The 13,694-nt window shown below is 38.2% G+C and overlaps 1 protein-coding gene across 2 annotated transcripts in view; it reads right to left on the bottom strand.

Annotated features, from left to right (window-relative positions):
- Positions 1 to 13,694, bottom strand: part of cadm3 (cell adhesion molecule 3) — a 436,972-nt gene that overhangs the window by 14,928 nt on the left and 408,350 nt on the right. For both annotated transcript variants that reach the window (XM_060906020.1, XM_060906021.1), the window contains 2 exons: positions 11,819 to 11,991; positions 3,316 to 3,441 (listed from right to left, as the gene is read on the bottom strand). In XM_060906020.1, the coding sequence (XP_060762003.1) occupies positions 3,316 to 3,441; positions 11,819 to 11,991 (299 nt within the window). The remainder of the gene's footprint in view (positions 1 to 3,315; positions 3,442 to 11,818; positions 11,992 to 13,694) is intronic.

Genomic DNA, 13,694 nt, shown 5'->3' with positions numbered 1-13,694 from the left:
TAGAGATAATGAGATGAGATGAGGTAGTCACCTAGAATGCTTTTTAATTAACACACATGCCTCATCAAAAATTAATGAGTGGAATTTAATGTGAAAATTTTGTTAGTGAAATAGCCCTATTCCACAACTATGGTAATCCATACTATGTCAAGAAATGCTCAACTAAATAAAGAGAAATGACATTCATCATTAATTTAAGACACAAAGTGTCTTTTAGTTAAAAAAAAATCAAGAAAAAACACTGAATTAGAAGGTGCGTCCAAACCTTTGACTGGTACTGTATGTGTGTGAAGGTCAGATGTCCACATGATTTTGGCCATAGTGCATTTGTAGTGGTTAGCACTGTCCCCTCACAGCAAGAAGGTTCTGGGTTCGAGCCCAGCGGCTGACAGGGGCCTTTCTGTGTGGAGTTTGTATGTACTCTCTGTGTCTGTGTGGGTTTCCTCCAGGTGCTCCGGTTTCCCCCACAGTTCAAAGGCATGTGATTAGGTTAACACGGTGCAGCCATGGCCTGAGGTTGGGCTGAAGTGCCTTTGAGCAAGGCACCTAGCCTCCAACTGCTCCTCGGGCACCGTAGCATAGCTGCCCACTGCTCAGTGTATGTGTGTGCACGTGTGTGTTCACTGCTTCAGATGGGTTAAATGCAGAGGGGAATTTCACTGGGCTTAAGTGCACATGTGATAAAGTAAGTTCTTCATTTCTTCTTCTTCTTGTGTCTATTGTTGTAATGCTGTTGCAGGAGAACTTGCAAGTAAGAATTTCAGTGTATATTGTACACTGTGTTTGTGCACACGACAATACATTTTGAAACTTGATTGGAATAACACTGGAGGCAAAGTAAACACTGCAATATAATACTGTTTTGTTCATTTGGGTGATTTCAATTAATTAACTTAGCTAATGGTTTTCACACATCAAGCATTAAATCTGTGTTGACGAGCTCAGATTACATTATGGATTAGCTAGCTACTGTAGCTAACATTGACATATAATTTGATAAAATTGGACATGATGAAGAGGACATAATTAAAGCTTTAAATATCAAAACATACATCATTACAAGTTTGGTTAGATGAACATAAAACATTTGCAGTCTTGTCCCTTACTAGCTATGTATAAATGCAGCCTAATCATGCATTAATAATCCAGCTGATACTTCAATACTTCCTTGTGGTCATAAACTCACTTTGATAGAATTTTGCTGAAGTGGGAAGCATTTAAAACTCGTTAAAAATGTAAGCATCCCAATTAAGAAGCTGAAAGCACTCATGAGCTTCACGTTGTTATTGTAATGACACTAAATCTTGCTCAATGCATGTGCATAATTTTTGGATTGGATTATATAATGTGTATATAAACGGAGATTTCTACAGACTGTCAGACTTTTGGATATACATAAAAATTTACTCGGAATTTGCAATTGGACTGAATTTATATTAATTGTCAAAAATCTTTGTGCATACTCTTTGCCAGTGTTACACATTTTGCATCAAATGGACAATGTTTTTTTTTTAATTAAATGAATCATGATTCGCTCTTACTGTTTTAATGTGAAACACAATAACTTTATTGTTTCTGTGACTGCGAATTTGGTTCCTGCTGCCCATCACACCACAGGTAGAAGCCAGACATTTTTTTTTTACCTCACCAAGTTACTTAGGTTGCCGGAACACATTTCTGATTTGTTCCGGTTCAATTTAACCCATACGACTTGGCATTTCTGTTACATGTCACGACTGTACCTGCACACACTGAAGACTCCCCCTCCCAGAGTTTGTAGCAGCCTCCAAATATGGCCGCTGCAGACTACAATAACCAACCCGCACCTCACCGCTCTCAGTCTCTGGAGTACTGATTATTGCACACACCTGTTCCCAATCACAACCTCATCACTGCACAGTATAAAAAGACTCTCAATACAAACAATCATTGCACAGTAAATGCTCAGTGTTCCTGTACCTGACATTACCAAGACTTGTTATTCAGTGCTGTTTATTTGGTTATTGACCCAGTTTGCACTTTGATTACTGCTTATAGTCTTTGCCTTTGGTATCCTGTTTGTGCCTCACCTGACCACTGCCTGTTTACTGACTCTGCCTTTGAATACCAATTTGGATTTGTCTGCCAGCTTTGCTGCAATAAACTCTCTACTGCTTTTACATTCATCTGTCATCTGCATATCTAACATTACATCTATATTGTTTTGAGTTTGGTTTACATTTTGTCCATAGACAACAGTTCATTTTAAAGGTAGACTGCCTTTCAGATTTTTCAAGTGTAGGTCATAAAAAGAATATTCTCTGACACCCAATTATTTTTGTTTAGTGGACCAAAAGCTACTGAATTCAAATCAGAGACTTCCAATTTTATTAGTTTTTTTTTAAACAAATAGAACAATTAATAAATTTAGAGCCACGTGGCCCTAAATTCTCTGCTACTTTTTCTTGCTCCACCATGACCAAATTTAAGATACTACATCATGCATCACGTGGTGGGCTTTTCCCATTCACGCTAGGCAGTGTGGGATACAAATTTGAAACAGGAGAGGAAAATGGAGGATGCAAATGAAACGTGAAAGACTGACTACAGTAATGGAAAGCAAGAAGAAAAGTTATGTTGCGAAGGAAAGGGAACACAGGACCAAACTAATAAATATCAGCAGTCAGCGAGCACCTCGGTGTGATCAGCTGTTCGTTTACCAACAGAATGATGTAATCATCAGTGCACGGTCAAGGTAAACCTGTAGATGGCAGTAATGCAACACTGGATGCCAGCTGCCATAAAACCCAAAAGACAAAGGAAAAGAAGAAGCAGCAGGTAAACCTGACGATGCGCACACCGGACTTCCTCTGTCTGCTTGACTGCCCGAAGCAAGCAATTTCATGCACAGTATTTGCTAGGGAATTCAAATTAAATAACTTCCCAGCCACAGAATGGCCTGTTTTTTTTTTTTTTGAGATATTGCAGAAATAAACATGTATTACAGTGACCAAATTTCAGAGGTAACTAAATTTCACTGATTTTTATGAAATTGAAAGGCCATATAGCTTTAAACTGCTTCACAGTGATATGGACAGAATAATTATCAGCCATGTACAGTAAAAGTAAAACTTAGTAAAATTTAACTTTCATTAAATCTGACCACAACTGTTATTTTAAACTAATGCCTCAGAATTGGCTGAGGTGGGAAAGGGGGTATATTGATAAAGTTGTAAATAAAGGTAATGGAAACAGTAAATGTGGTCCAGTCTCTTTGTTCCTTTTTGGCTGTACAACCGTTAATTACAACATCTTGTGGAATGTCTGTTCACTTACCTTTGTGTCTGATGAGGTATCTGCCAAGGACAATGAGGAGGCAAAGCATGATGAAGACAATGACAGCCACCACTCCCCCAATCACAGCATGATCAACACCTGAAGAACTGGACATTGCTGTGGGGTCTGAGAGAGAACAAAGGAGTAGGAGGAAATACCATTCATCATCTCATAGTGGATATTCTAATTAATGTTATTGAACTAGGTCCAATCAAATACATATCCATCTACTTTTATATCAAAATCCAAATTTAGAATTACATTTACTAAAATGGATGCATTAAATACCTCTATAAACATAAGAAACTTCAAGAAACTATACAAATGCTTTACTTTGTGAATGCATTATAATAACAGCTTAATAATGCCACATAAAGCTACACTAAAGTTCTATTATTATTTCTTTGATGACATGTTCGCTATAATGCCATGTTTTTACTGCTCATTTGTTCTGGCTGACCTGTGCAGACTATAAACGTTAATATTTACTAAGCACCAGATGATGTTCTTAGACCTGATGTTTACAAAAGGGATACTTTTCATGTTATCAGACACTCATTCATATTATCATAATCAGCTACAGTAAATATTCAGGCATTAAACTGTGGGTGGTAGAAATGAGCAACTGGACTTGCTTGAAGATTCTTGAAAACATTTCACCTCTCGTCCAAAAGGCTTCCTCAGTTCTGTCTGACTAATAGGGAGTATCAGATATTTACCCTCTCCTGGATCAGAATCAGAATCAGAATTCTGATGACCAGCTCATCTAAGGTGTCATTGAGGCATCATGTTGGTGTGGGTCACTGGAGGCTGGGTGTGAACGGCGAGTCATTAGGGTGATCAAAGGATTGTCCGTTAGGGTGATCAATGGCAATCTGACTCTCTCTGTCCTCCTGTGAGTCACTGAAAACAGCTGGGTCTTGGCGTACACCCAGCCGTCTGGGAAGAGTGTCCAATACCGCCTTGTAGATGGTTGACAAATGATGTCTTAGACCCCCACCTCTGTTCAGTGATGGCTGTTCCAGGTTGAGGTGGGGGTCTAAGGCCAAGTTTACATTAGACCGTATCAGCGGATCATCAGATTAACGTTTTTAAAACGATTAGTATGCACACAGCAACGCCAATACACGATTCGCGTGCACATAGCAACGCCAATACACGGATACGTTCGGCTCCGCAGGCATCCTGCGCTCCAAATCACTCCGCCCTGAACAGCGAGTGCCCTCTGGAGGGTGCGCACTCCGGCCATGCGCAGCTCACAGAGCGCACGAGTGAAGTGCACAAGCAGTTATTCGGGACTGAGCCGCTGTGTGTGTGATCCCAGCGCATATCACTTACCACTTGCAAGTGGAAGGATGGCAAGCCTAAAGACAATCATAACTACACAATGGGCAGTATTTGCATCAGTATTTGCAGTATTTTCATACTTTTATACTCTTTAATGAAAGGTGATACAAGGCGGAAGTCCGCGCCGTTTTTCAGCAGTCGCGTCACATGACCAATGCCAGCGAATCAGGAAGGTGGATGTCACAGTGACGTTGTCCAATGACGACGCCAGCTAGAGCTCAGCACAGCGTATCCGCGTATCTCAATGTTTACACAGCACCGGACCAGACACGATCTGGATTGAATACGTGGACGCTGGCGAATTCCCGTTTCCCGGCGTTTCCAGGCGTTTTAATGTAAACGGACAGTGCATCCGCGAAGAAAACGAGACAGATATGGTCTAATGTAAACTTGGCCTAAGACATCATTTGTCAACCATCTACAAGGCGGTATTGGACACTCTTCCCAGACGGCTCGGTGTACGCCAGGACCCAGCTGTTTTCAGTGACTCACAGGAGGACAGAGAGAGTCAGATTGCCACTGATCACCCTAACGGACAATCCTTTGATCACCCTAATGACTCGCCGTTCACACCCAGCCTCCAGTGACCCACACCAACATGATGCCTCAATGACACCTTAGATGAGCTGGTCATCAGAATTCTGATTCTGATTCTGATCCAGGAGAGGATAAATATCTGATACTCCCTATTAGTCAGACAGAACTGAGGAAGCCTTTTGGATGAGAGGTGAAACGTTTTCAAGAATCTTCAAGCAAGTCCAGTTGCTCATTTCTACCACCCACAGTTTACTATGACCTGGATGATTGAGAATCTTCATAGACATATTCAGGCATTACTTTGGAAATAGACTCCTTCACAAATTCTGCATGACTTTTTGTAAACATCAGAAAATAACTCGTGTGATAATCAACTACAAGCACTGAATGGGGTACCGTGTCAGACACCAGAAGAAGAGAAAGGGGGGGGGGGATAACTGTATAAACATTCATTTTCTACAGGTGTGTTACAGTTATTGAAGTAAACAGACACAGGTGCATCACTGTAGGAATCCTTTCTATGTTATCAGACACTTATAATAACATTATGAGGCTGTCAGTGGCAAAAACAAGAGGTTTACTTTGACATGGATGTTTGCCCCATAGGATTACATTGTGTAGTTGTTTTTGTGGTTGCTGGTTATAGCATTCTAACTCAATACAGGACTGATTTCGATTGTTTTTGTCCCTAGTCAAAATCTGGACCCAAAAAAAATGGGAAAATAGGGCCCAGTTCAAAAGTCTCCTTTTAATGGCTGATAATGTCAAGATATCCCAGTTCATTTCACTGCTCACAGGCAAGGATTTCAATTGGTCTAGAGCCCTTCGAACTAATGAAAGAGAGGCTGTATTTTATTCTGATCATTTTGTGTCCCTTTTCCATAATATTTTGAATCATCCCCTTGAGGGAAAAGGGACAGGTGAGTGATTGTCAAGACAGAAAATGGATAATATACCAATGCCATAAATGCATTAGAATTTAGAACATCAGCTGCAGGTAGTTGTTGCAATGAACCTGCCTTCTCAGCTGCATTCTGCCAAGGACTCAAAGGGATGTTATCACAGAACTGGCCTGTAGAGATGCTCATTCCACATTCGATACCCTCACAGATTTAGCCATTCACTTAGACAAACTGCTAGTGGAAAAAAAAAACCTTCCCTCATCCCAATCCTTGTCTACCAGGAGGAAACTTATCCATGAACCCATGCAAAGTGTGTCAGATTAACCACATCTGAACTGCTGGGAGAGAGGCTTGTGCTACAGTTGTGGAGAAGCGACTCACCTTATTCCCCAGTGTCCCACATAAGTACTCTGGAGGCTCAACCATGTGGACAGTGTGCAGTGAATCAGTGGCAAGTGTGCAAAAAGCAGTCTCCATCAAACTATTTCTTCTTCCAGTAATCTTGCATTTTTTAGATACTACATGTACTATTTCAGTACTGATTGACAACTATAGATTGAGTCTCAACCTCTGAAAGTACTAATTCATGTCCAAGTCCTGGATGCTAGACATGAGGGAATTGGAATCATAACCTATTGCACCATTCCCATAATAAATAATCTGCAAATTGAGAAAACATCCAAGCTCATCACCTTGTCTCTCAACTATCCCATAGTATTCCACCAAATGCACAATCATAAAGACCACAACTACAAAAAGCATGATCTTGTCCCATCAGTATCAAGATATACATTTCTGGTCCCATCGTCATCATATTCTGGACCTTCATTGAAAGTCCCAAAGTGGAGCAGTTACTCATAATTAGCAGTTACTGCATGCACGTATTGGGCTGCCATAGAACAGTTCAGCTCTGTTTGTGTCTTTACCACTTTTAACTTCAGAAGTGTATAGAACCTGGTCCGTATTAGAAAGGGAGACACTATCGCAAAATAAGAGAGTACTTATTTGGAACTGGTCTCTTGCATCTATTGCTGTTTGTCTATGTCTCATCTATGGCTGTCATTGCCTTATCTTTTTTTTTTCTATATTTTGCTGCTCTTTTGCTGCTGTAACAATGTAAATTTCCTCTTGTGGGATAATAAAAGGCTATCTTATCTTGCATCTGTTTTGGCATTTGTGTTTTATTACACTAGCTTTTTCTGTTTTTAACCTCTGCATGTCTATTTGACTTACAGTTATGGATTTGATTACCGTGTATGCTTGATCTCACTGACTATGGACTCTGGTGATTATTGAATTACCCCAAAGAAAGATATTTAGTGCTTACATCCAACTGCCCCTAGTATGTTACAGAGCTTTTAGTCTTTCTGGGTAATTATATGCCGAAATGTGTGGCGTAACACTTGAAAAGGCAGCTAAACCCAGGAGCCACTGTGCTCATTTGCTTCTGTCCTGAAACATTCTCTTTCAACTCCTAGTGCTCTAGAAAACTTTTGGAGCTAAAAATGGTTTCTCAAGGCCTCTAAACATGCTATACTTTAAATTAAACCTAGAATACATGTGAATGTAACTTTTTAAACTCAAGAGAATTTCACATTCAGATTATCCTGTATAGTGAAAATTGCAACTTACAATTAATTATATGGCCCTTATTTATTTATTTATTTATTTATTTATTTATTTATTTATTTATCTATCATTTGCTTTAATTCAGGCAAGTCTGAAAGACAGAAGAGTTGAGAAATAAGAAAACTAGGATGGGACAGAAATGAGGACAAAAGGAAGTGGAAGGATGAGTAACAAAAACACAAACAGACAAATGACTGAAGACAATACAGTTGACAACCAGAATTCTGTCAGGAGCTTGTTGATGGCTACCAAAAGGGCCTGATGAAGGTGAAACTTGCGAAGGGACATTTAACCAAATATTAGGTGTGCTGTATGTATATTTTTGACCCTGTATGTATAATTTTGACCCTCTATTGATTTCAGAAAACCCAAAATAAACTAAAACTTGTGCATCAAATTCTTGTTTTTTTTTTAAATAAAGAAGTATATTGTACAAACATTCTGTCATAGAAAAACAACAGTTAAAAGAAATAATTGAAAGCCCAATATTGCCATCATATTCATGACCATGATTAGTGTATGTCAACTTCTGACTGCAACTGTACCTTCAGCATCTCCTCAATTAGATGAATGGATGGATTAATAGATCAGTGCCACATCAGGGACCAGAAAAAGTGAAAAGAGAGAAAAAGCAAAGAGAGATTATGATAAAGATGAGCTGTGTGTGTGTGTGTGTGTGTGTGTGTGTGTGTGTGTGTGTCTGACTGACTGACTGACTGGGCATGTACAGTGGTGCTTGAAAGTTTGTGAACCCTTTAGAATTTTCTATATTATTTCTGCATAAATATGACCTAAAACATCATCAGATTTTCACACAAGTCCTAAAAGTAGATAAAGAGAACCCAGTTAAACAAATGAGACAAAATATTATACTTGGTCATTTATTTATCACATATTCTTTATTACATATCTGTGATATCATATTCTTTATTACATATCACATTATTTATTTATCACAATTCTTTATTACATATCTGTGAGTGGCAAAAGTATGTGAACCTCTAGGATTAGCAGTTAATTTGAAGGTGAAATTAGAGTCAGGTGTTTTCAATCAATGGGATGACAATCAGGTGTGAGTGGTCACCCTGTTTTATTTAAAGAATAAAACAGAACCTTATCCCATCTGTGAAACATGGTGGTGGTAGTATCATGGTTTGGGCCTGTTTTGCTGCATCTGGGCCAGGATGGCTTGCCCTCATTGATGGAACAATGAATTCTGAATTATACCAGCGAATTCTAAAGGAAAATGTCAGGACATCTGTCCATGAACTGAATCTCAAGAGAAGGTGGGTCATGCAGCAAGACAACAACCCTAAGCACACAAGTCATTCTACCAAAGAGTGGTTAAAGAAGAATAAAGTTAATGTTTGGGAATGGCCAAGTCAAAGTCCTGACCTTAATCCAATTGAAATGTTGTGGAAGGACCTGAAGCGAGCAGTTCATGTGAGGAAACCCACCAACATCCCAGAGTTGAAGCTGTTCTGTACGGAGGAATGGGCTAAAATTCCTCCAAGCCGGTGTGCAGGACTGATCAACAGTTACTGGAAATATTTAGTTGCAGTTATTGCTGCACAAGGGGGTCACACCAGATACTGAAAGCAAAGGTTCACATACTTTTGCCACTCACAGATATGTAATATTGGATCATTTCCCTCAATAAATAAATGATCAAGTATAATATTTTTGTCTCATTTGTTTAACTGGGTTCTCTTTATCTTCTCTGAGGACTTCTGTGAAAATCTGATGATGTTTTAGGTCATATTTATGCAGAAATATCGAAAATTCTAAAGGGTTCACAAACTTTCAAGCACTGCTGTATGTGATCTCTATATTCCTGTAGCTCTAAGTGTAACTTGGTGGCATATTTTTGTGGTTAGAAACAAAGGCACTTGTGCTGGTGTGGGTGAAGCAGCATAGTAGAGCATATGACTTTTGAAATCTGCCAAAGCAGTAGTATTTCCAATACCTATTAAGGCTTGCTTTCAGCATAGACACAAGCAAAGAAATGTTCCATTTCTTACAACTTTGTATTGTTCATGTACAGTATTTATTTTACCCCTCTTTAACAGAAATAGGCAATATCACCAAGTAACTAAGTAAATATAAATGATTGAATTATTTTATTCAAAATAAATCAGAATAAACAACTCTGTGGAAACAGCCATTAACACATACTTATATAATTAGTAAAATTAAAAGAATATCTAAGACAACAAATTAGATATTACACTCATCATTTTTTTTAAACTGAGCCAAAATATCTAAACAAAAAATAATTGTACATTATTTGGAAAATGTGGACATTACTAGAAAACTGTGCTGCATTTTAAAGGGAATAAAAGGAAGTGATCTGATTAGATACAGCAGCTGTACACCTAAGCACACCATTTGCACAAGTGCTTGTACATTATTTTTTCATTTGTATGGCTGTTAAAGGCAGATGGTATATGTTAGGAGGTGCGGTACAAATAACAACTTTACAATTCACTAATCTGGTTAAACACCACCATGAAATAGTTCAAAGTTTCAAACACAAAGCCAGCTGTATCAAGCTTTGTATCAAAACAAGTAAATATGATCTTTAGCTTCTGTAACATATACAAAATTTGCTTTATAGAAAAATACATTTTACAAACACAATTTGAAAAAAAGTCCTCTTTATTGTTTTGAATTTTGGACAAATTTGTGTGCAAAACTGGATACTAACTGTTACTTCTTTAAATACTGAAATGCAATGAGCTGCACTTCTGATTTTTTTTTTTCTTGGATCCTTCCAAATGCATAGGTATGCTTTAGGGAGGTAAATGTTTACAGATTGCATTGTACTTAAATGCCATCTTTAGACTCAAATACCAGTTTTGTACAATTTAACCTGAAAACTTGCAAAAAGAGCTGAGTAAATAAGGACCATTTCTCAAAATGTGTTAAGATAACTGACTGCAACCTCCATTACAAGCTAAAAGGATTTGCAAAGAAGGATTTGTAGTTAAATAATGAAATATACAAAATAAATGTTGCTCTGTTGCTGCCAAAGCTTTGTTAAGCCAAGAAGTAGATGTTAGGTTGTTGTATTAGATTGTGTACTGGATAATCTTGGCTTATTGTTGCCCAAACTGAAGCTTATATTTGAACAATTCTCTAACCTGGACCTGAAAATAATATCTGCTTTGCTCTCACACACAACGCCCATACAAACATATACACACAAGAACTTAAAGGACTTAAAGCTATCAAGCTACGACAATTTGAGCTTTTGTAATTATTGTTATAATGTGAGCCGAATACACACACTAATATACAACTATGTGTGTGTGTGTGTGTGTGTGTGTGTGTGTGTGTGTGTGTGTGTGTGTGTGTGTGTGCGCGTCTGCAATAAGTTACCTGTAATGTACACGCCATTCAGCCAGGAAATCGTGGATGGAGTGATAAATGGAGGAGGTGGAGGGAAGGTTGGAGGAGTAGGTGAGGAAGAGAGGAGAGGAAAGAGGGAGTTAGAGATAGTAGTGGTGTGGACAAGAGATGAGAGAGAGGTGGAAGGAGTGAGAGAAAAATGGGGAGTCGTGGAAAGAGAGAGAGAGGAAGAGGGAGAGGTAGATGACATCTGAAAAGATGAGGGAAAGGAGGAAGGGGAAATAAAAGAAGAGGTAGATAGTAGAGGAGAAGAAAAAGAAGTGGTAGATGAAGAAAGTGAGGTTGAGGGCGGAAGTAAGAGGGACGGAAGAGTGGAAGACTCATCAGAGGGTTGGATAGTGGACTGAGGAGGAGAGGAAGAAGGAGACAGAGTGTGAAGAAAAGATGAAAAAAGAGAATGCGAGGGTGAGGGTGAGGTAAAGGTAACAAACGGGGGGGACACAAGTTTGGAATCCTCCAGGTCTTAGGAGATGAACAGATAATAAATTAAGAGGTGTGGAGTAGGGGATGGATTGATAAGTTGAGTGATATAGAAAACAGTAAAAAAAAAAAATCAGAGACCATGCAAAAAGAAAAAAGGGAAAGAAAAAGGAACATAAATTCAGATAAAGGATGAAATTAAAAGTTGAAAACAGAAAAAAAAAAGATTTGTTGTCTGTGCCTTATTTGTTCAATACCTTGTACTAGCAGGGTGTAGTATCCCTCATTCCAGCCAATTCCATTGTCTGCGCGACACAAGTAAACTCCATTATCGGATTTGTTGAGGGCCTCAAAGCGGAGGTATGCATTGTCAGGCCTCACCTGTGGAGGGAACTCTGCATCTTTCTTTTGCCACATGAATGACAAAGGCCTGAAAGTGTGAGAGAGAACCAGAATCAGAATCCAGAAATGAGTCTTAATGAGAGCATAGTAATAGACAGCTAATACAAAAATAGATGCAGGAATAAAATAACAAAATAAACAGCATAAATAACGGAATTATGATACAGAGGTATGAAACAGTAATACTGTAACTGGTACATTAATGTACATCTCCCTCTAACCTTAACCTATGCATAATCAGCCTCTACCCCATCTAACCTGGATCACATCCTACTCATATACTGCAATGATATAGTAAAAATCAGTACATTATTTTACAGATAATTTTTTTTGTACAGAGTGGTGCAGAATGACAATATGAGAAAGAGAGAGAGAGAGAGAGAGAGAGAGAGAGAGAGATTATATTACAGCTGTTAACAAAATATGTATTTAAAAAACATTTAATACTTTGAGTGGTTGAGGAAAGACAAAAGCTGCACTCCAAGTACATTTTTGTTCCCCAAGGCACAAACAATTTAATGGTACAACAGTGTTCCTTCAGGTCTCATTATTTCCACTAACTAAAAGTTCACTACACTAACATGAAGTGAACAGAAGTATTTGTACCTTAAATCCACAATACATTTTTATGGTAGTGATAATACTGCAATTATTATCTGATGAAAGTATTTGACAGATATTGAGACAGATATTGATCTGCAGTAGTGTATGTATGCGTACACAATTCTAAAACTGTCTAATAAATGTCTTTGTGGACAAAATATTGCAATTAATTTAGAAGCTTGCAACACCACTTACACTAACATGTGGATGTGTGAGAAAAAAATATCTTCAGGAATAGATTGTTGCTAATCAGTTTGTCTATACAATAAAAATGGTAAACACTACAATGCTGATAAAACAAATGCTAATGCTAAACAGAAGGCTTTGTGCAAATCTGTGCATACATAAAACAAATTAAAGCAAATGGTTGGATATAAACCCCATGATGTGCTAAGAGACTGTTAGTGAGGTTATACTCAACCTTGGGGGAACTCTGACACTTTACATACACTCAACAGAGGTTAGGGCAAGGACTACAGCTGAATTCAAATGCATGCATTTATAGCACCTAGAGTGTATCAAGATGCTGAGACATCTTCCTGACTAATGGCCGATGACTATAAAATAGGAAGTATAGAATAAGACACTGCTGTGCTAAAGGGATATGGATTTAGTAGTGACCTGTAATGCAGTGCAGGTGTATATATATATATATATATATATATATATATATATATATATATATATATATATATATATATATATATATATATATCTCCACCTGCACTGCATTACAGGTCACTACTAAATCCATATCCCTTTATCCATATCCATATATAAAATATATAAAATTCATTCTACTGGGAGCATAGACAGGTTTACCTATAATAGCGCTATTCAACATCTTCTCCCACCTTAACCATACCCTATACATAAGCATCCTCGCTAAACTTTAACCCTATGCATAAGCTACTACTAACATGAACTGCACACTGAATATAATCCACCCCTTTTAACATTCACCATACCCTATATGTATTCTACCCCTACATTTACCCCAACCCTAAGCACACCCTATATACAATCTACCCAACACCCCCCACCACCAAACTTAATTATATCTATACTATTAAAGGAAGGCTGTCTGTCTCTCTGTCTTTTTACCTATGCAAATCAACATGGCTGGAC

The sequence above is a fragment of the Neoarius graeffei genome, chromosome 23, assembly GCF_027579695.1.
Source record: "Neoarius graeffei isolate fNeoGra1 chromosome 23, fNeoGra1.pri, whole genome shotgun sequence".
Lineage (NCBI taxonomy): Eukaryota > Metazoa > Chordata > Actinopteri > Siluriformes > Ariidae > Neoarius > Neoarius graeffei.
This window is presented reverse-complemented; position numbering and strand designations above follow the sequence as displayed.